The sequence below is a fragment of the Dermacentor silvarum genome, chromosome 1 (assembly GCF_013339745.2).
Source record: "Dermacentor silvarum isolate Dsil-2018 chromosome 1, BIME_Dsil_1.4, whole genome shotgun sequence".
NCBI classification, from domain to species: Eukaryota; Metazoa; Arthropoda; class Arachnida; order Ixodida; family Ixodidae; genus Dermacentor; species Dermacentor silvarum.
The window spans coordinates 386282726-386304242 of record NC_051154.1 but is presented as its reverse complement, the minus strand read 5'-3'; the positions used below and the strand labels follow the sequence as shown (position 1 = coordinate 386304242).

General features: G+C 45.7%; 1 protein-coding gene across 1 annotated transcript in view; it reads left to right on the top strand.

The window, feature by feature from the left end:
* The window catches only part of LOC119437515 (SEC14-like protein 2), a 56442-nt gene extending 35213 nt beyond the window's left edge, over positions 1-21229 (top strand). Inside the window, exons 10-11 of the mRNA XM_037704523.2 lie at positions 2983-3408; positions 20758-21229. Of these exons, the coding sequence (XP_037560451.1) occupies positions 2983-3408; positions 20758-20840 (509 nt within the window). The 3' untranslated portion in view covers positions 20841-21229. The remainder of the gene's footprint in view (positions 1-2982; positions 3409-20757) is intronic.
* Positions 21230-21517: the final 288 nt, after the last annotated feature.

Below are 21517 nucleotides of genomic sequence, written 5' to 3'. Positions count from 1 at the left end.
CGAGCTGCTACGACCGCGCACCTGCTCTGTCTAGCCATGACGTCACGCAAAGTGACGTCATGGCTAGACAGAGCAACCTCCTCGCATAACTGCTCCCCCGCTTCGCCAAGGCATGCCATCTCTTTGCCAAGCTCTTCACGCCACCCTTCCCAGCTACCACGCACATACTTCGCCTAGCGACACCGACACGTGACCTCACCAGAACTCTGGCTCCCTCCAAAACCTCCTCGCTCCACCGGATAGGCGGAGCCAAACACCCTGACGTCACTGCACGCCAACATGGTTCGCGGACTGTGTGGGCTTTGTCTAGCTGTGCCCGGAAAGTGTGTAGGCGGAGCTTAGTCGGGAAGTCACCGGGAGATAAAAGCTCGAAGCCGCTGCGACGGCGGCAGAACACTCGTTGACTCTGTGGCGGTTATGTATGTACATGTAGCGCTGACATGGGACGGCCAAAGAAGATCCGTACACCCTAAGAATAAGCCGCCCGTCTTGAAGCGCGTCGCGCGGCCAAGCGAGAGTCTGTGCGTCGGCGGTGAGGCGATTCGGAATACCGTGCCTAGCAGCACTTAGCATTTACTAGCAAAACTTCGCCAAGCCTAGTAAAACCTGGAAGAAGCTAGGTCGATCACCAGCTCCGCTGTTTACTCCAGCCTTGCACCTCTAGTGCAAGCTGCACATATTTTTTTCTGTCCGTATGTGCCAGACTTTGTGTTCCGCGTGGTAAACTTCGCACTTGTTTAACCCCTAAGCATTAAAAAAGTGCGGACGGGTTTTCTCGTCTATTCAACGAGAAAACCCATCCGTTGGTCCGTCCGTCTGTCACGTAAGACGAATCGCTATAAAGAAATTGTTTATAAAACAATAAATTCGAAAGGAACTACGTTGGCGGTGGTGAATGAGTTCAAAAGGATAAGGAGTGCTGAGGGGTTAGATGGGTCTCATCACGTTAATAATGGCACGACGCGGATGGATAAGATGCTAAAGAGCGATAAGGGCTTATAATGGTCGGAGCTGCTCTGATAAGTTTAATAAGCACTGATGAGGTTTCAGTAGGGCCGGATCATGTTCGATAAGGTTGATAAGAGTGGGATCATGCCAGGTAAGGTTGATATGGACAGATAAATGTTGATAAGGATTGGATCGATTGCGATAAGGTTGATACCGACCGATAAGTGTTGATAAGACTCGGACCAAATTCGATAAGATTGATAACAACCGATAAGGGTTGATAAGGGTCGAATCTAGTCCCATAAAGTTAATAACGACCGATAAGGGTTGGTAAGGGTTTATACTGGTCGAATCAAGCTTCATAACATTGATAATGACTCCGGGCTGCGTGGAAATGGGCAAGTGGCACAATGCTTACGCATGCTTGGACGACTTCCAGAGGAGTTTCTGCGTGATTTTTAAGCATGAAGTGCTTTTAGCTCCCGTTGTCGGCGACCTTCAAGTTAGCTCGAGCGAAAAGCCAGAACCGCATGTCCGGGCACTCAAACGAGAGCATCCGCGCATCGCTGCGAGAACAAAACGAGATCATCCGAGCAACCAGTCAAAAGCTAGGAAAATACGGTCTCTGGCCCCCAACCCTTTGTACAGGACCACATGGCATATGCTAGATACTTCCGAAACAAGTTACAAAAAATATTTTTCCGATTTCTTCCTAATGTTTGTTCACAATACCACTCAAGCTGTAACTTCTAGTATGCTGAAGTTTTATTTGTCATTTACAATAGCGACGTTCAAAAGGCAGGTAGAGGTTCTCTGTGCCCTTTTGAACGCCAGTGGTCCGTTAATCGGGAGTGGTCCGCGATAAGAAGAAAAAGTAGCCACAGACGCTGAGCGCGCTGCACTGTTGGAAGAAAAAAACGGTTGTAGTCGGCAGCACCACAGGCAGAAAAAGACGCCATATGGTAGCCATTTCATGGTTACATCTACTCTCGATAATGGGAGAGCCGGTATTTTTTTTCTACCTGTTTGTTAAAGTGATCTCGCACTTCATAAGGATATACTGACCAGTTTGTTGATTTGTCATGTTTACCAAAATTAAACATCGTGAAGACGAACAAAGGACAATATGAACACAGTACAACATTTGTCTTGTGTACAATTTATACTTCATCCTTATCCTGTGCGAATTCTATACTTATAGATAATGTTATGTTTTAATTTCTCCGCAGTACCATACCAGTTTTTTTCTTTTTTTTCCTCTCTGTTTTTAATTTGCGGATGGCTGTCTAACTGGCGTTCCTTCAGCTAACATGGGAGGCTCTGGGCGAATAGCATTCGTCTCCAACCACTGCAACGCATGTGCTACAGGCGAATACACTGTTCGAAAAATGTCGTTTGACCGCGGTCTTCGTCAGTCGATCCAGTATGTCAGCACGCGCGTCAAAGACATGTTTCAGCTGTCCCTGGGTAAACGGCAGCCTTATTCACCAAGCGCATTCTTCACAATGATGTCTACCTGTGCACAATCGCATTCGCAATGACTTTTTTTTTTTTTACTTTCCACATTTCCTTCTTCTCAGAGTAGCTATTATTTTCAGCTGTAGACAGAGTAACCAGTGCCTCTTCTCGTAGGTGCACAACTATATGTGCATAAAATAAGAAACGCCACTTTCACAACTTTCTCGTGCAATCACAACGATGCAGCTCCTAATGAAACGGTTTTCTGTGCTATTCTAATAAAGGTGTACGCGTGGCAAAAACATTAACATAAGCAAACGCCGAAGTGCTATGTGGGCATGAAATCCAAGTGCTGCTGCAAAAGAACTGAAACCTGGGTAAGTTGGTAAAGATTCATCTTCGCAATAGATCGCCGACAAGGAACGAAGCAAATCAGTAATGTACAATTGTTTGTATGCTTCAAATAGTCTCATGGCTGTTGTCGCTTTGTTCTGAGGATGTTCTTTGCTCAAACAATTTTTTGTTAATTTTTTTTTGAGAGAGCGCCATACTCACGGACGTCGCCCACACACGCAGATGGCTGGAAGGACGACTTGGTCGAGTACATGGACTTGGCCAAGCTGCCGGCCCAGTGGGGCGGTTTTCTGAAGGGATCTGACGGGGACCCGCGGTGCCCGCACTTGGTGTGCCCCGGCGGCGAGGTTCCCGACGAGTACCGCAAGGATCTCGCTTCCAAGCAGCTGTGGGGTCGTGAAGGCGTGCAGCAGTTAAGCATCGAGCGCCGTGACCGTTTCGAGCTCGCCGTGCTTGTGGAGCAGGCCGGCTCTCGGCTTCTTTGGACTTTCCAAACGGCCAAGGGAGACCTGGCCTTCGGGTTGCGTTTTCGACCGTCACTGTCCAGTGGCGCAGGCGTGGACGAGCAGTTGCTCGAGGTGGATCGCGTTCCTTCCTGCAGCCTGATACCCGAGCATGGCTCACACGTCTGTACCAGGCCCGGAACCTGTGAGTGGTATTTTCCGTAATGACGGTATTTTAACCGGAGCATAATGGGCAAGATGAGGGTCTTGAATCTTCCCAACCTGCTGCGTGGTCTGGTCACGCGCGATGTCGAGGCTATGTTTTTATGGAATTTCAGACGCGCTTCGTCTACCAAACCCATTTTCATCAAGACTGTGGATGAGTGCGCTTATAAAATCTACACATAGTTCAGATCGCTGCAACATGATAACACTCTTTGCAAATACCGGGAATGGACAGAAAAGGCTTCTAAAAAGCACAACGTAGTCCAACAATAATTGTTTGTGTTAACAAGCTCGCTAAGGTACAGAACAAATGAATGATTTCACAGGGCAATGCGGTGTGAGTAGCAAAGCGTCGAGGACGAATACTTACGGTAAAGGAAAACACACCAATAAACCAATAGCAGATCTGCTCCTGACGGTGGTCACGTGCCCTGGAACACTAATCGGTGGACGGATTCCAAGGAAATTGCGCTTCTGACATCACCATTTACAAAACTAATGATGTACGGGCCTTTATGGTGCAAGCGCCAATAATAGTCAAAGAGCGCCACATTTGCCAAGCTAAACGCCATGCAAATTTAAACGCCCTCGTGGAAGAAAAAATATGTTTATCTTATGCTAGCTGCGTTGCAGTGTCCTTAGGAGGTGCTCTTGATATTCTGCGCAGCAGTGTCCTCAAGAGCACCTCTTAAGGACACTGCAGCGAATGTGAAACTGCACTGAATCTGAAAGTTTGTTCAGGCGTAATGCTATACCTCTATGTCGAGACTACATCCATGGCTATAATGCGGTTTGTTTTATTATGTGACGGTGAATCCCATCGTGGGTGACTTGTTGCCTAGTTATGAGATTTGCTTCGTTAGATGCAAGAAAACAAGCTGGTTGCTTCCCTATTTAGACATTCATATAATATCTCTACCATCGAGTAAATGTATCGAGTCCATGCACGTCTTGAACTTTTCAATCTTCATACAACTTTCGATTGCAAATGAACAGGGCACGTAGTTGGTCAGGCTAGTTGTCAGGCTAGTTGGTCCTACATAATTGAAGGGATAACAGCGGGACTTCTGGAACGAGAACAACCCCCCCCCCCCCCAAAACCAGCGCTTGTCCTTGACTGTGTTCTGTGGTGTCTTTGTCCTCCGAGAAGTCGTGCTGTCATACATTTAATCACGCTAATGAACATCTCGAGAAAAAAAGTTACGACTATTTGATTTCTGAATTAAACTAGCTTACAGCAGCAGCGGTAGCCGCTCATTGCTGCCGGAACATTGCAGGTAGTGACAAGTAAGTTTGGAATTGCATGGCAGAACATGGAATAAGAGCACATTTCGACGCATGTAGACAGGAGACGTGCAGAGGATTTTGGTGCAAAACGCATCCTGGAACCATCATCCCAGGCGCTGGAGAAATGCGACATAGCGGTACCACTGACCACAGCATCTAAACGTTCCGAGCCAATAAAGGTCTCGCGCGACATCACGTGCGTCTGAAAGAGCTGGTTAGCGTTCGGCGACGAACGCCGCAACTCGGTTGATCGAGGCCAAGTGCCCGTAGCGAAGAAAGTCCGAGTAAAAAGACGGGGAAAGAGCTAAAGAACACTAGTCACTTTAAAATGAAAAAAATTCAAAGAAATGAATTCGGTTTATTTAAGGAATGGTGCACTTACATCATCTCTTTGTTGCGGGGAGGATATTTAGTAGCGTTTAGTGTTTCCTTCCATAATACCGTCGAGAATAAAGCCGGTGATCGGCGCATCAGTAGCGGCCGGTACAGATGGTTATACGTATACGTGACTAGTTATATGTGGCTGCCCTTTGTTGAGTCATGTCGGGCGATGACGTAGAAATGAAAGTATGCGGAAAGCCTGAATGAAGCCCTCTTCTGTGGTAAAACCAATTTGGTGCGTCTGACCATTGGTGCACAAGCGAAGGGCCATTTATGCTGGCGTATGCTGCCTGAAATAACGCCAATCCAAGGCAATGGCGATTGCGGGTCGTCTGCGTGGACACGCATTTTGAGCCTTGTCATCTTCGGCGACATGGCTCGAAAGATGCCTATTCCTCTGCAATAGAACGGCGGCGCCATTTTTCAGTGTGCAGTGTGTTTCGCCGTGTTTTCTCGTAGCGGTAACAGATCACCGCGGTTCTGTGGCAGCATCATCGCGAGCTTGCTATGTGTGACGATGGGCTAGGCCTTCTTTCCTCGACATCGAAAACCAATCACAGGAAGACCGTCAAGATAACGCCAAAATTTTATTGGCGAGCTGAGATAAAGTGTAGCGAAAGTCTGCAGCACTTCCAGTAAAGGGAGCAAATGGTTTAGAAACGGCTACCCATTCGCCCTTACAAAAATTAATATTGAATTTATTTAGACCGCTTATTAGTTCTTCGGTGTGATGTAACTCTATAGGAAGTCGATGTCTATAGAGTCGCCTGCATTGAATTATAGGAAGTCTACAGTGACTCGCCCATATAAATCTGCCCATTCACACGCAATATATGTTCAAAGGAGTATTGATGCCCTTTGTACTAAATCCTTTAAGGTAATTTTAATGCAGCTTCTAAAGAATTTTCTTTTCCGACTTGGTCTATTCACGTGCTATAATATTTCAATATGACGTATATTGGCCTCATTTGTACTAAATTCTTTAGTGGAATTTTACGGAACCTTCTAAAAAATTTCTTCTCTGATCTATCTGTATCAGCGATTTTTTCAAAAAGAAATTGTTTAAAAACAAGCATATTGGTGACCTATGTACGGATTCTAAACACTAATTTTTGTACAATCCCTAAATGTTATCGAACATAACCAGTATTTAAATTCAAATTTGGTCTGAAGCCTCACAAGAGGGGCATGCCCATACATGCAAACCTGCGAACTTAAAAATTTGTAATATCACTGGACACGACACAGATCTAGGTGGGGGAGAGGGTTTAGTTGTGCCGAGCTTTTTTATTATTTCCTTCTTTATGGCCGACCTACGCTCAATTCGCACGCCCGTCCCCGCCGCACACATGTTGTACGCGTGAAGCAGTGTGCGGTCGGCCGTGTGGACGTCACGAAAAACGCCCATTAACTTTCACCTTGTGCGGTAACCGCACGTCCGCTCGCCTCTCAATGGCTGATCCAAGACGGCTGCGGTGTGGCGTCTTCACGGCAAACATGGCGCTTGCTCGAAGCGAAGCCAAGCGAGCGCGAGGCAACTTTAAACGGGCAGTTCTAGGCAGGCCATGTTCCGCCAACATCACCTAGATAGCAGAAGGCCTGTTCACTCGGATCCATGACGTCCCGCTACCTGGCCCAAAATTTCCATTGCCAAGGCTGGCGTGACGAAAGCGATCACGTCAAAATCACTGTTGCTTACTCGGGGGCATTCCCATTAGATTATATGACAGTTGGGCAAGGCAGCATGACGTCATGGATCGGAGTGAACAGGGCCGGTATTTTGTAGCGATGCCTTTCCGGTAATAATGCCTTTTCGCGCTCATCGCGCTTTGTCAGTGGTCAGAGCGACGGTCCGCTCGCGTTATCAACGTTGATATCGTGAGCCGACCGTCGCTCTGACCACTGACAAAGCGCGATAAGCGCGAAAAGGCATTATTACTTTAAAGACATCGCTACAAAATAGCGGCCCAGGCCTTGTGCTATCTAGGTGGTGTTGGTTCCGCGCCATGCCAGGTGATGTAATTTTCTTTGTATCTGTGCAACGTACGTCTGCAGGATACGTCGAGAAAACCGCTTCTGTGGTAAAAAACAGCAACAGGTTATTTTATCAAGCCGACAAAAATTCACGGGAACATTTCATTGCGGCCTAAGACATGCACGACAGTGCCAATACAAAAATTGGAGTTTCAGCAGGATATTGTTACTGCAGATTAATTCAGCAGGTATGGGGATGAGTTCACGTAAACGTCTTGAGGCGAGCGTGCGAATCCACGTCAGCGCTTTCTTCGGCAATAACAATGACACCCGGAAGTATATATCTCTGAACCAGCGCTTCTTTCGTCGCCACACGCCTCCGTCCCTGCGTGAATAGGGCGTTCTGCTGCTGAGCACGAGGTGACGGGTTCGACTCCCGACGACCGCATTTCGACGAGGGCGAAAAACGAAAACGCTCGTCTGCTTAGATTCAGGTGCATGTAAAGGAAACCCCAAGTGGTAAAAATTAATCCGGAGCCTTCCACTAATGCCGTCTTTCACAGCCCCAGTGTTGGGTCGGGGGGTTAAACCCCACGAATCAATTGAATCATTTTTTCCCATCATCACAACTTCTGTGTCACAGACAAGACAAAGGGACAAAGTAAGTCTAATAAAAAAAGACTTCGCGATTAAGCCGGATCATATTTGATAAAGGACACACTGGCAACACACAAGGGACCTTCACAACGAACTGATCAACAATGGCCAAAAAGGGATGTTACTTAGCCGACGTTTCGACAGTGCACTTTTCTTTCATTCCGAAAACACACTCAGCTGACTAGCGCCTGTGTCGCGCGAATACGTTTCCTTGTGGCTACGCAGATTGCGAATGGAGCAACCGGCTATCTCCATTAATTGACTCAAATGTACGGAACTAATGGTGTCCCGCAATTGAGAAAATTGGCGGGTTGCATTTCAACTCTCCACTTTTCGTGGCTGCACGCGGGCTCGCTGCAGCATTCCTGAGGGCGACAGGCAATGGCCGAGCAAATGGCGCGCTTGAGGGCGAGCTGCCAACTGGCGCGAACTTTCCCCCACAGGAATAAGTGTGACGTGTGCGAGACAAATGATCTTGCGTTTCTCCCAAGGTCTTTCAGATTGTTAGTTGATAAAATGTGTAGGACGTGACTGCAGCATTGACAACCTTCGTCGCATGCACACTCTCGTCAGCACAAACCATAAAACGCTATAGTGGCCGCAGATTTCTTGAAGAATCGGCCATTCCATAAAGCTTGCGGTGTAAGCGAATTCATATGTTCCCGCTACGGCACGCTGACCTCAGAAACAGCCTTATGCGTTTCAACTCGAAAGATCTAATCACCGGGGCAGTACGAAACCGGTCTCCGGCGCCATTTGTATTCGTCATTTATTTGTTTACTTATACTGTTGACAGGAAATTTTATTCAGATGTCCACCGTGGTGGCGTAGTGGCTTTGACGTTGTGCTACTAAAGCCTGAGGGCGACGGATGAAACCCAGCGGTGGTTGCCGCATTTCGATTGGGGCGAAATACAAAGACGCTTCTGTACTGTGCATTGGGTGCATGTTAAGAACGTATACAGTGAACATTTCTCTCTGCTATTCGTGCCAAAATAAGCTGCTTGAAATGTTTAGCAGCCTCTTATATTTCACTATATATGCAACTTCGTATGATTCTATCTTACGTGTGTGCAATTAAACAGTGTTTAGAGCCGTATACTTTGAAATAAAGTTATTAGTTTTTTCATTAAAACTCAAATTCTCAAGTGCTCAGCTTGAGTTCTTTCCTAGAACCTATCTCAAATTCGTAAGAGTGGCCCTACCTCAGACTAGTGAGCAATATTCTAAATTGGACTGGCTCATTGAATCATTAACCCCTTGCCATATGGTATATAATGTATGGTATGCACAAAACGACCTCTAGGATGACAGAATTGAAAGAAACAAAACCCTGCATGTTCACCCATAATGGATGTCCTCTAAAACAATGAAATACGTAGCGACTTTGTCACTGCAAATAATAGTCAGGTTTTCTTTCCTTCAAACATGTACGGCGACTGATCTTCACACAATATGCAAGAAGTTCGTAACTAAACGGGTTATTTTCTCAATAGATACACTTGCAATCAGCGCAGTACGTGAAATATCCGGGTGTTTAACTACTGTTGGTTAGTCTACTATGATGTTTTGACCAAGAAATACATTTGGGTGGTACTCCGAGACAAGCACAAATTATATCATGCATGATACATGATGCAGTTATTGGTTGTTTTGTGGATAATGGTACATATTGGTTTCCTAAAAAAACTGTATTTGTTTGCAAAACATAATGTTTCTTTGGGCTATACTCTTTCCTAGCACCATTAGTGGTGTAGAATAGGAAAGAGAATCACAATGCCAACAGTGTTTACGATGACGATAGAGTGGGGCCTGTCACTTTCCAAGAGCTAATAACAACAGTAACAACAAATACATCTCTCGCGTAAAGCACTTAAAGACTATGCGACACAAAAATTAACGTAAAATTCTCTACAAATGATCCGGTTTAGATTTCAAAGCTATAATTAGTCAATCAAGGATGACCTCCTCAAAGATAATTAAATTGGTACAAGGTGAAGCTGTGAGAAATATCGTCATTTGTTACAGCAATCCTTCAAGCGTTTGTCATTGATTCTGATATTTTTCAAGTTTTCCGCAATTCAAATGTCTGTTTGCATGATCAAAAATGTACCTGTAATTGCATGGTGTATCGTATGTAATACGCGACAATTCTGGTTCATAAAATCGCAACCAAGCGCGTGCATTTTTTAGAGAAGTGAGGTTAGGAGGGAAGAAGTTTGGGCGTGTTGGTAGGTCATTGTAATCTTAACTGGGGATTCATAGCGCTAAAACGACACAAGGACGAGGAAGAACACGGGACGAGCGCTAACTTTCAACAATTGCTTTATTGCAGTTAGTAAGCATATATATACTCACTGGGAAAGGCACTGCAAAAGACACACTGAAGGAAAGAAGAAAAGGAAAAACAGTCATGTAGCTACTGTGACAAAAGTGCAAGCTCTTTCTTGGATAAAAGAATAGACGGCGTGCTAACGCAATCATCACATCCTCTAGCTATCTCTGCTGCTTCGACAATTTCCCTCGTTATCTTATTCCTGTGGCGATACACAACAGTTTGTTTAAAGAGAGGGTAGCATGGTTCCTTCGCGTCACATTTTCTACAGTGGGCAGCCAGGTGCCCATCTATTGCGGTGCTCTCTACTTTATTATTATGCTCCGCCAGCCGCACGTTTAAACATCTGCCCGTCTGGCCCACGTAGTACTTCCCACACGAAAGTGGAATCTTATACACTGCGTTCCCAGTGCACGTGACAAAAGGTTCCTTGTGTGTAGTAGTGCAAACAGGCTTCCGCTTCCTCGTAGGACAGGTCAGCCCACTCAAACTCAAAAGTTTGTTAGGTGCTGTAAAGACAACCTTTACACCCGACCGTTGCCCTACTTTTTTTTAGGTTGTGGGAAACCCTATGAAAATAGGGAATTACAGCCACCTTTTGTTTGTCCCTTAGTTCTTTCTTCCTTCTTTCGTCATCCGCTCTCTGCTCTTCACTCAGGCGTGAAGTTGCCTTCCTTCGACGATGCAGGCTTTCAGCAACCGAGATAATGATGTGTCTCGGATAGTTCGCTGCTTCCAAGCGAGCCACCTGCTTACTAAGTCCTTCATGCAACATGTGGGTACAAGACTTAGAAAGAGCGCATGACAAGAAAGAACGTACAGTCAACCACAAAAGTTTGCGGACCACGCGAGCGCGTGCCAGACTGCCTATCCGCGCCACCTAGCGGTACGCCACCTAGCGGCGACAGGGGCGCTCTCCCGGATATGAGCCCTCTTGGTACTCGCCTGCTTGTAAATTTTTTATTCCCGTGCATGACATTGTTAGTTCGTTGTGTTGACGCAGAGCGCTGTCTGCGATAAGACCGCCACATATCTGGCTTGATAGCAGTATCGGAGCAATCACTGCAACCTTTGTCCACTGTTGTGCCAGTGGGTAGATAAGTTTCACGAAGCGCTGCGACGATTTTTTTACGCGACGTTTACTGGCGCACTTTGGTTGGCAGCATCTTGGTCCAATGAGTGTTGATGCTTCTGCGTCTTGAGAGAAAGGGTAGGGAGGTGTTTCACTGTCATCAAAAATAAAGAAAAAGCGGATGCATAGAAAATTTTCTTTCACACATAGGCGCATCTTCGCATCAGTCGCTGAAAACGTAGTAGACTTGCTTCAGGCCACGTGGTGATTGCCTATTTGGAAAGATGCCGCTGCGTGTTCCACTTGACGAAAGAAGGCACATTGTGCGTTTATTTATAGAGGGAATACCTCAGCGTGAAATCTGCCGCCGAACCAACAGGAGCCGGACTGCCGTGAATAGGATTATTCAAGCTTTCCGCGACGATGACAGATTCACAGATATGGAGCGCAGTGGGCGTCCAAGGGCCACGACTGAGGAAGAGGACCGCCCGATTACGGCCGCCATCGTGGCTGTTCCTTTTCAAAGTGCAGAGGATATCCGAGAAGCGCTCTCGCTCACGGTATCGTCTGAGACTGTAAGAAGAAGGCTGAGTGAGCTTGGCCTGCAGTCTTTCGTAGCAGCACAGAAGCCCTGCCTCTCAGACAGCCAGCTACAAGAACGACTCATGTTCGCTACAGCAATGAAAGATTGGACAACAGAGAAATGGGGCGATGTCATCTTTAGCGACGCGTCAACTTTTTCCACGCGCTGGGACCAACGGAAGCGGGTTTGGCGTCCACTAAACTGCAGGTGTGTTTACAGTGTATTGGCAGTTAATTCACGAAGCTAATTCTGCATCACAACATGTTTCACGTAAAATGAGCTTTTGGACATTACGAGATTTTTCTGTAGTGGTATTATGTTGAAAACATTAACGATTGTTTCATAGTACTACTTACTCTGAAGCTAATTAAAAGCTGCCAGTGGGTCTTTCAGTACTATCTAATGATGTTTGCACGTTTTCTATTGCAACTCTATAACAGCATTATAAAGTTCATACGCAAGAGGAATCACAACATTTTTAGACGCGCCGCTGGAACCCAATTGTATGCTATTTCTTGCAGATATCTGCCTAATTACACACAGAGTGTTCTATCCAGTGGACGGTGTTCCGTGAGCGTGTGGGGAGCAATCAGCAAAGATGGCCTTGGTCCCCTTGTGCGTCTGGAAGGGCCCTTCACTGCGTCACGGTACTGCGACGTCATCACTAGACACCTCGTTCCGTATGCGCTGGACGGTCCCTTCAGCGACGGCTGCTATTTTTTTCAACACGACCGCAGCCCGATCCATAAAGCACGTATCGTCCAGTCATTGCTAGAAGAACATGCTGTTTGCCAGCTTGAGTGGCCTCCATGTGGCGCCGACTTGAATCCCATAGAAAATGTCTGGGGCATGTTGAAGAAACGGCTGTCCACACGAGCCAACCGCGGCCGCACGGCCGATACGCTGTGGCAAGCGATCGCACAAGAATGGGAAAGCCTGCGCGGTCGACCGGAGATTACTGAATCTTTGTACGAGTCGATGCCCACACGCATCAATAAGGTGCTAGAAAACGGCGGACATTTCACTTCCTACTAGATCATTGAGAGACCTATGTTTCATGACACTTCTGTAAATGTCTTGTGAATAAATTCATCCCCTTCAGACACGAATTATGATGCACTGTCTGCAAATGCGTCAAATGCGCATGGCATCATTTCAAGACGCTCACTATTACATTCCAAGAAAGAAGACGAAGCAATGTGCTGTTTTGTGCGAGTTTCAGTAAAAAAAATTAATTAGCGTATAACTCATTATCTAATTATTCTGAAATCCGTCAGCTTCAATGCTTGCATAAAAAGAATAAACTATTAGGCCCGAAACGCATGCACACTTGCTTTTTCGGTTGTATTCGTGTCGACCGGAGAAAAAAAATACTCTTGACGTTGGTCTTGGAACGCGGCACGTCGAACGATTGTCTAACATGGTAGTGTCTCCAGCAAAGTGATCATCTGCAGCAATACGCAGGACAATGAAGTTAACTGACCGCTAGTTGTCCCATCATGTGTACACTGAGTGTGCACACTGTGCACACAATGTGCACACTGAGTTTTATTTCATTTGAAGAAACACGTGGCGTGGGACGCGCCTCCGAAGTTCGAGTCCCCAAACGAGGACGCCGTGTCGCAAAGGGTTATAAAAAGAGTCATCGCACCCGATTATTTCTTATTTTTCTAAATGTAACCACTATAGCAGCGCGGTGGTTCGGGCTTTGCGCAGCAAAACCTGGGCGCAGGCGATCAAATCCCGTACGCTACTGTCACTTAGCGATGGGGGAGGAACGGAAAAATTCTGCCTACTGACTAAGCATCTGTGTCCCATGGCTGCCTCACCGCTCACTCACGCACTCACGAAAAAAAAACAGCGTGGCTACGCGAAAATAGAACTGATAACAGCCGAAGAATACGCTGTCTGATTACTTGTACTGATATTCTGCTCTCAAAATATAAGCAAGTAGCCCTGGCTAACAAAGAGCGCGTCACGTTGAAAGAGATAGGTAGAAATTATTTGCGCACAGTGCGAAAATAGACAGGCCATAGATTTAAGGAGGGATGCGTCTTCAACGTAGCGCTGCTGTCGATCGCTGGTGACGTAGCGGAAGTGTCGCGAAGAGGCTCTTGGCCACGCGCTCGCGTGGTCCGCAAACTTTTGTGGTTGACTGTAGAATACTTCTTTTTATGAGTTTCGAGTGAGCAGAACCGTACCTTAAGGGCGGCTTATTTGCTCTGGGCTCATACACCCAACACACGTGTGCAGCTTTAAAATGCAAACGCAAATCTAAAAACCTGATATTGCCCTGCGCAGGAAATTCAGTGGTGAACGTGAGGGGCCTAAAATACTCATTGAACGCGGCAAGAATGCTATCAACAGCAGGGTTTGAACAATCTAAACAGCGCTCGTCCCGTGTTCTTCCTCGTCCTTGTGTCGTTTTAGCGCTATGAATCCCAGTTAAGATTACAAGTGAGGTTAGGCTGACATATGCGGCCTCAACAAAAGCTCGCGTAATTTTCTCACCAAAAAATAAAAAAAATAAACATTGATGCACTAAGAGGTGGAGGGCAGTTTCAAACTTAGCTGGAATTTGAAGACGAACTTTTCATTGAACACGTACGACCCTTTTGAACTTAAGCTTCAAATAAAGAACGTGTACGTTCCAAGGTGAATGTTCATGAAAACGCACGTGGGAAAATTTTATGGTAACAGAATGTACGATATTATCTTGAAAATTGATTTTGAAATTACTTAATAGGTATAGATTGTGATCCATAATTTTAGTGAAGCAGTAAATTAGCAAAAACGATGTTCACATGGATGGTGAGGACATGTACAGGACATGCTGATACACTGAGGACATACACTGAAGAGGTTTGTGCCGCTCCCATGGTGGCCATTTCCCATGAGGCGTTACAATGCACCTATTAGGTGCGGATGCCCTCGGGTTGGGGACAAACGCTCCTTTCCAAGTGTTGAGGTCCCATAATTGCCGATCACTATGGCCGGGAGCACGCTTGTGCCTAATTTACCGGTAGGAACTCGGCAGTCGCTGTAGTCTGCCTCCCACAGCCGCGGCGGATGCTACTCAACAAGGTTGTCTGTGATTGGTTATGAGACTACGCACATGATTTCTACAGGGCCCCGTTCTGAGATGTGAACCCCCCCCCCCCAAAAAAAAAAAAAAAAAAAGTAGCCGAGCACCAGGCCGGGGCCACCTCTACCCCTTATGAGAACCAGTGAGTTTCCAGTGGCACCGGGATTTTAATCCAACACCTCCCGAATACGAGGTGGATGCTCTACCACTAGGCCATCGCTGTGCTTTGAAATTACCCCTGATGGGAAAATTTCGGGCTCTAAATTTCGTTTTTGTAATCTTCATTTGAAGCTCGTTTGCTTCTAGCCACAAGGAAAACTCCTCTAACTAAGAACTTAACTTTGCTTTTAATTTCCCGTTGTTGGAATTGCTGAAAAATGTACTCGTGTTATCCACGCAAAGTAGAATGTCGTCAGTATGCGGTTCTTTACACATACAATACATTACACATTGTACAATAAAAAGAGCAAGGACCCATTATGGAGCCCTGCGAAGCACCCATAGTTATATCCTTTTGAACAGAGACGACTTTTCTTGAAAGAACAAAATATTTACGCATTATCAGGTAGCTTGCAGTTAATTTAGTACAACTCCCCTGAAACATTATCTTTGTTATTAACAATAAATGTTTTACCGAATAAAAAGCCGTTTTACTGCCTAGGAATATTGCCAATAAGTAAAGTTTATTTTCAATATATTCAACGAGCCTTTCTTTTATACCAATCAACGCTAGCTCTGCAGATTTGTCCTTTCAAAACCCAAATTGCTTAGCGGGTATACTTCGAGTGTTTTCTAAAAAAGTACAGAAATTGTATAAAGATAAGACGTTTATTATTGTTTGTTTAATTTGCCTAAAACTCTTTAAAAGCCGGAACTTTTGCTATGTTTAGTTATTCTGGAGCCCGGAAACTTTGTTGCCGAATACAGCTGCATATATGAGACCCCTACAAAACGGGACGGCAATAGTCAAACGAATGCATTTATTGGGACTGCCTTGATATCGTCCGGACCAGCTGTGCTGTTATTTTTTTTAGAGAGTGACCTGCTGCTCTTCTGATTTTAATTTCTATCTTTGTGGTAGGTTTCATAAACATCATTTCCACCTGACGGCTTTCAATGTAGCTTGTGGGGTCAGGAGCCAACATGAAGCTCCTGTGCGGACCAAATGTAAGAAAATAATAATTGAACTTATCTCTTAACATTTTTTTCAGTCCATATCCCTCCTGTTATGTTCCATGATGAAGAAGATGCCGATTTAAACTAGACGTCACTAAATTAATGGCCAATCTGCCACGTAATAGCCGAGCCCACTCATAACGATGTAATTTAAAGTGAATTACTTACAACTACTACGAACAGTTTATCAACACCCAAGAATTTCCGCAAGCAGTCTATGAGACAGCCGTTCACTTATAACAACCTGGTGCCCTGTTCATGCAGTTCGATTACAATGAACGGAAAAAACCGTGGTGCTGCCGCGTCTCGGTGAGCCGGGATAAGGCAGACGGCTGCCTGGCGCATGCGCATAAAGCCGAAAGACAGCGCAGAGCATCGCTTTTATGTTTATCGTTTGTATTTTTCCTTTCTGGCGCGCGAATGCGCTGCCGCCGTAGTTACATCCGGCAGGCAATCATTGAATTGCAGCGCGTAACACAGTCAACTATCTCAATCGCTCTGAAGGAGAAAGGGCAGGCTGCAATAGTCAAAAGTGGCAACTGAAAAGCTATTAAGCGGGAAACGTCTGCGCACTTAATATTGGAGAGGTTGTGTAGAAATAGTTTGGGAGCACCAGGAGAATCTGCAATGCTTGCTAGAGTGAAAGTCATTTGTATCTATTTCGTTTTCTGCTTTATCTGCTTTCGGAAAGCTGGAATTTCCTTCTGATCGGTGTTCACAAAAATCAAGTGCGTGACGTCAGCCGAGCCTTGTAGACGCGGGTGGCATATGCAGGTCTTGCCGACTCCGGAATAACATGGTAATACTTGCGGCTGGCTGTGGCGTTGATGCTTCCGAGAACATCTCGAATTAGGCAATTTTGTAAAGGTGCGATAACTTACGCGTTTGGAGGGCTCCAGTAGCAAAAACCAAGTGCGTGACGTCAGCCGAGCTTTGTAGACGCGGGTGGTGGATGCAGGTCTTGCCGACTCCGGAATAACATGGTAATACTTGCGACTGACTGCGGCATTGATGCTTCCGAGAACATCTCGAATTAGGCAATTTTGGAAAGGTGCGATAACTTCGGCGTTTGGAGGCCTCCAGTAGCAACGAGTATTACCGGAAAACCACTGAGCCCACAAATGCACCTCAAGTGGCCTGGATGTACAGGGTGTTTCAGCGAACACTTTCAAAAATCCTTAAAGGTTGCCTGTGGCAGATAGCGCAATTCTAGTTCATGACCTGGTCTACTCGAAGAGGCGGACACTACTTGCACAAAAAATTGAAATGCATAATCGAATAATTAACAGAAATTAACTTATTCAGTTTTTAACTTATTGCCTGACGGCCGATATTGCAATTTACACATTGTAGCCGTGGAGTTCGCAAGGCGGATCCACTTGGAACGAATTCTCGGGATGACGCCAGTTTCGAGATATTAATTCCAGAACTTAGCAGATAAATGCATTGGCGTTCCAGTTATGTTAACAAAACGTCGCTTTATGCATTGAAGCACAAAATCAACTGCAACGCCAATGCATTTCTCCGCAAAGTTCGGGCATTAATATCTCGAAACTGGTGTCATCCTGAGAATTAATTCTAAGTGGATCCGCCTAGCGAACTCCACGGCTACAATATGTAAATTACAATATGGGCCATCAGGTAATTAGTTAAAAACCTAATTAGTGAATTTTTGTTAATTAGTCGATTATGCAGTTGAATATTTGTGCAAGTAATGTGCGGCTCTTCGAGTAGACCAGCTCATTAACTATAATTGGGCTATCTGCCACAGGCAACCTTAAATAAATTTTGAAAGTGTTCGCTGAAACATCCTGTAGAGTATATAGCTTCCCAGAAGCATCTTGTATATTTCAGACGCTTCAGCTACGACGAGGTCAACAGCTTGACAGCTTGTAATGGCCATTATTGCTTTGAAGCAACTTAAAGAGTCCTCAATCACCAATTTTTCCAATTTATCTGCTCAGATACTATCAAGGAGACGCTATGCCTCTGGTCTAAGACGCAGATGCGGACGTTTGAGACGCTACGGGCCACAGAATAAATTCTGAGGTTCACACAATATATTCTTACCGCCAACTCGCTCAACAAGACATTGTCCTTCGTGGACATTAACCAGAAGTTGAATCGCCTGCCAACATTTTCAGTTTAGGTATCAGAAACGGCTATTTGTGCGAGCTTTTCTTCACGCTTCCACTCGTACAATTTTCAAACGTAAAAGTTTGAAAACGGAGCATCCTCTATATCTACGCTATCTTAAACTAACGCGATTCAAAATTTCGTTGCACATCGTCTTTAAGCATTGCAAGTAACGGTACTATCACGTAGCAGCAAGCCCAGCCCCGCTAGTGAAAACATGCTGATATACTTTGCAATATCATGTCAATATGCATTACCTTTCCTGATATGTTCTACACTGTGTAGACTGTTTTCTTCATTTTAATGATACCAGGCGATGCACGCGTTCGTGAAGAATGAGTTCGAGCGTCGTTTGCCACTGCAGGCACGCTATAACGTAAAACGATTCCAAACTGTTTTGATTCCAAACTCCTGACGTCAAATTTACGTAACCATCGACGCAAGCATCGGGCGGTGACCCGCAGCGTTTTCTGAACAACCCAATCAAACACTCCCTTCGTTTATAGGAGGTCACCTTTGTTCGCTTCCAAAACTAATAACATTGTCTACACTCAGCGGCTTTTCTTATCTAATTGGCCGACAAGAGGCGAGGAGCACGCTCCAGTAGAGAGGGTTTCGATGGAGCCGAGCCAGCACAGTGAAAACAGATAACCGCATGAAGAGGGTGGTGCCGACTTCTCCGATTGGTCCCCTTCGAGTTACCTAGCTTGCGGTGGGTGGTCGAAAATCGCGGCGGCGTGCAACGGACGGATAAGAATGCCGCTAAAACGGATCCTCAGCCAGGAAGCCAGAGCCAGAGCGATGTCGTATGCATGCCGAAAGGGCTCCATAACATTTTACTGCCATGCAAAAATGTTTATGATGCGCAAATAAATACTTGCTCATCGGCAGGTGCGAGTAGTGAGGGCCTGAGCGATCGGAGGGCAGCCATCTTCTATTCCTTTCGGAATGGGGCAGTCTGTGGCTATTCAGAAAAATTTTCAGTTTTGTTCGGCATATTAATGAATTTTTTTCGCGTACACGTCACTTTGACGTACTGACTTGTTTACTGAGTTTTGTAAGGTCGCATGACAGACAGGCGAAGTGGGCGTAGCCAGAAAACATTGGACCAATAGCAGAGGGGTAATGGTGAAAAGGCGTCGAATCAGGAATGATTATTTTTCTTTTGTGCGGTTTATTCACGGATAATCAGTGTCTACACGTTATATCAGATTGGGAGCTATCGCGGTTTTCGTGACGTCGCGTGCCAGACAGGCGAAGTCGGGAGTGGCCCGAAAATGTTTTGACCAATCGTGGAGGCTGATTGCAGAAATTAGAATCAAAACAGTTTGGAATCACTTTACGTTATAGCGCCCCAGGTCTGCGAATTTCTGGGAACACGTGTTACACTTGTTGTGAAAGCTTCGGAGACTGAACAAATATGGACCTTAACAATGATAATTGAAAACGTCATAAAATGAAAATGTTCCATTTAACTGGAAGATGCACGAAGTTAATTTGCCTATTTAGAGAGTTTTAGCTTGTCAGTGTACGTATTGCTCTCCAGAGAAATACAGGGCTACAGAAAAGGTGGACGGTCGTAACAACGCTGAGCTTGGCTGCACATCTTGCGACGCTTTGTATAACAGCAATGCGTGAAACATTTCTGTCTTACACGGGCGTTTTGGTCGAGCCAACAAAATGCACAATATGTTGTAGGTTGCGTCGCTGCCGACGCTTTAAAGCAGCAGATAAGTAGTGTGTGGTCAGTTACCGCATGAACTAGTCTGTGTCCTTTCTGGTTATACTCTGCGCCTCAAGACGGCCTCACCAAACCGGCTGCTCATCATGTATACGTAGCCGGTAGCGCTCCTTGACGTGAACTGTAATTACTATAGGGGTGCGCGAATATTCGAAACTTGCCAATAAAGAACCGAATCTTGCCCTATTCGATTCGGTCTTTGAATCAAATTGTCACTATGCCTTAATACGAGTATTTTTCGAATTAATTTCGGTTATTTCAAATCGCGAACTGTGCGCTCATACTCATGGGAGCCAAAGCGCGACAAACTTCATTCTCCTGGCTATAGCAGATATAAAACACGAGGAGTTTTCTGGTGAAGCATGCTACGTCACTCAGGGAGCCAGACTTTTTCTGCTTAACCGCTACCATTCGGACTCACCAATGAATGCTGAGTATGCCAATAAATTGCTTAATTGCTCCTAATACTCCATATGTGATATTACCTAACAACGTTTCATAACGTGCAATGCAATGTCAGAAACTTGCTAACATTGCCAGTGTACTAGGATATTAAGATCGTCTTGTATAAATGTCAGTTCAGTATTTGACAACTATTCGAAAAGTATTCAATATTTTGTTCGATTCGTTTCTGGTACAATTCAATTTGTATTCGATCCTTTCTTGAAAGTTACTATTCGCACTAATTACGCCTTCGTACTCCCAGTGTTTCCCGCAGCCTTCATTTCCCTTGGAGCATGCCAGGTACAGATGCACGTACTACTTAAATATCAGCTGCGACTGAATCAGTTCATTACCTTTATCGATTTCGGGATGCCGTGGTTCCATTTTTGTGCACGTTGTATTTGACTTGATCAAAGAGCCCTGCCGTTACGCTCATGCTATCCGCTATTCTGTTTGCAGATTTGCTGCAGTTTGACAACTCATTCAGCTGGCTGAGCAGTAAGGTCGTGGCGTACGAGGTACAGATTTTGCCGCCGCCTTGACCGCTCGACAAATTACTGCAGCCGTTCGCTGGAGGACGGGTGCAGTAAAGCCACGAGCAACTTTATTAAACCTCTAGCTTTCGGCAGCACAGCTTCACACCTGAGCTGCATAGCCGACAACGGTGATGACAACGAGACGGCCGTTGCAGCCGCCAGTGGGGTCACGTGAATCGTCACGAAGGCCAAACTCCCAGCCGTCTCTGTCGCAGAAGCGGCGTGCATCAAGCACATTCGAGTATCGGCGATTATGAGGGCTCGATGCGCCAGGCTTCACACAACCGTCACGCCACGATGGATTCGCCCCTGGCCTTCTGCAAAGCACGTGCTTCTGCTTCATTCATCTGCTTTCTTTCCTCACAATTCGGGGAGAACACTTTTTCATGTGTCAATAAAAGCGTATATTTATTGTTTCCTCGGTCAGTCGTTCATTCCTCGCGTGCGTATACAGTCAACTACGAAGCCGCCATCATTAACGCTCACTACTGAATCTTTCCAGCTGCTTAACAGCCGTGCTTATTCACTTGGCGTCAACCAAGCACGCTATCCCTGCCACTGTGAGCAACGACGAAGAGACGTTCTTGCTGAGAGCATCTTCAGTATGACCGCGTCTATGAAGAGAAGGGGTCAATAGCCGCATTCTCATGCTAGCCGCGCATATCGTCACCGGGGTGTTGCTC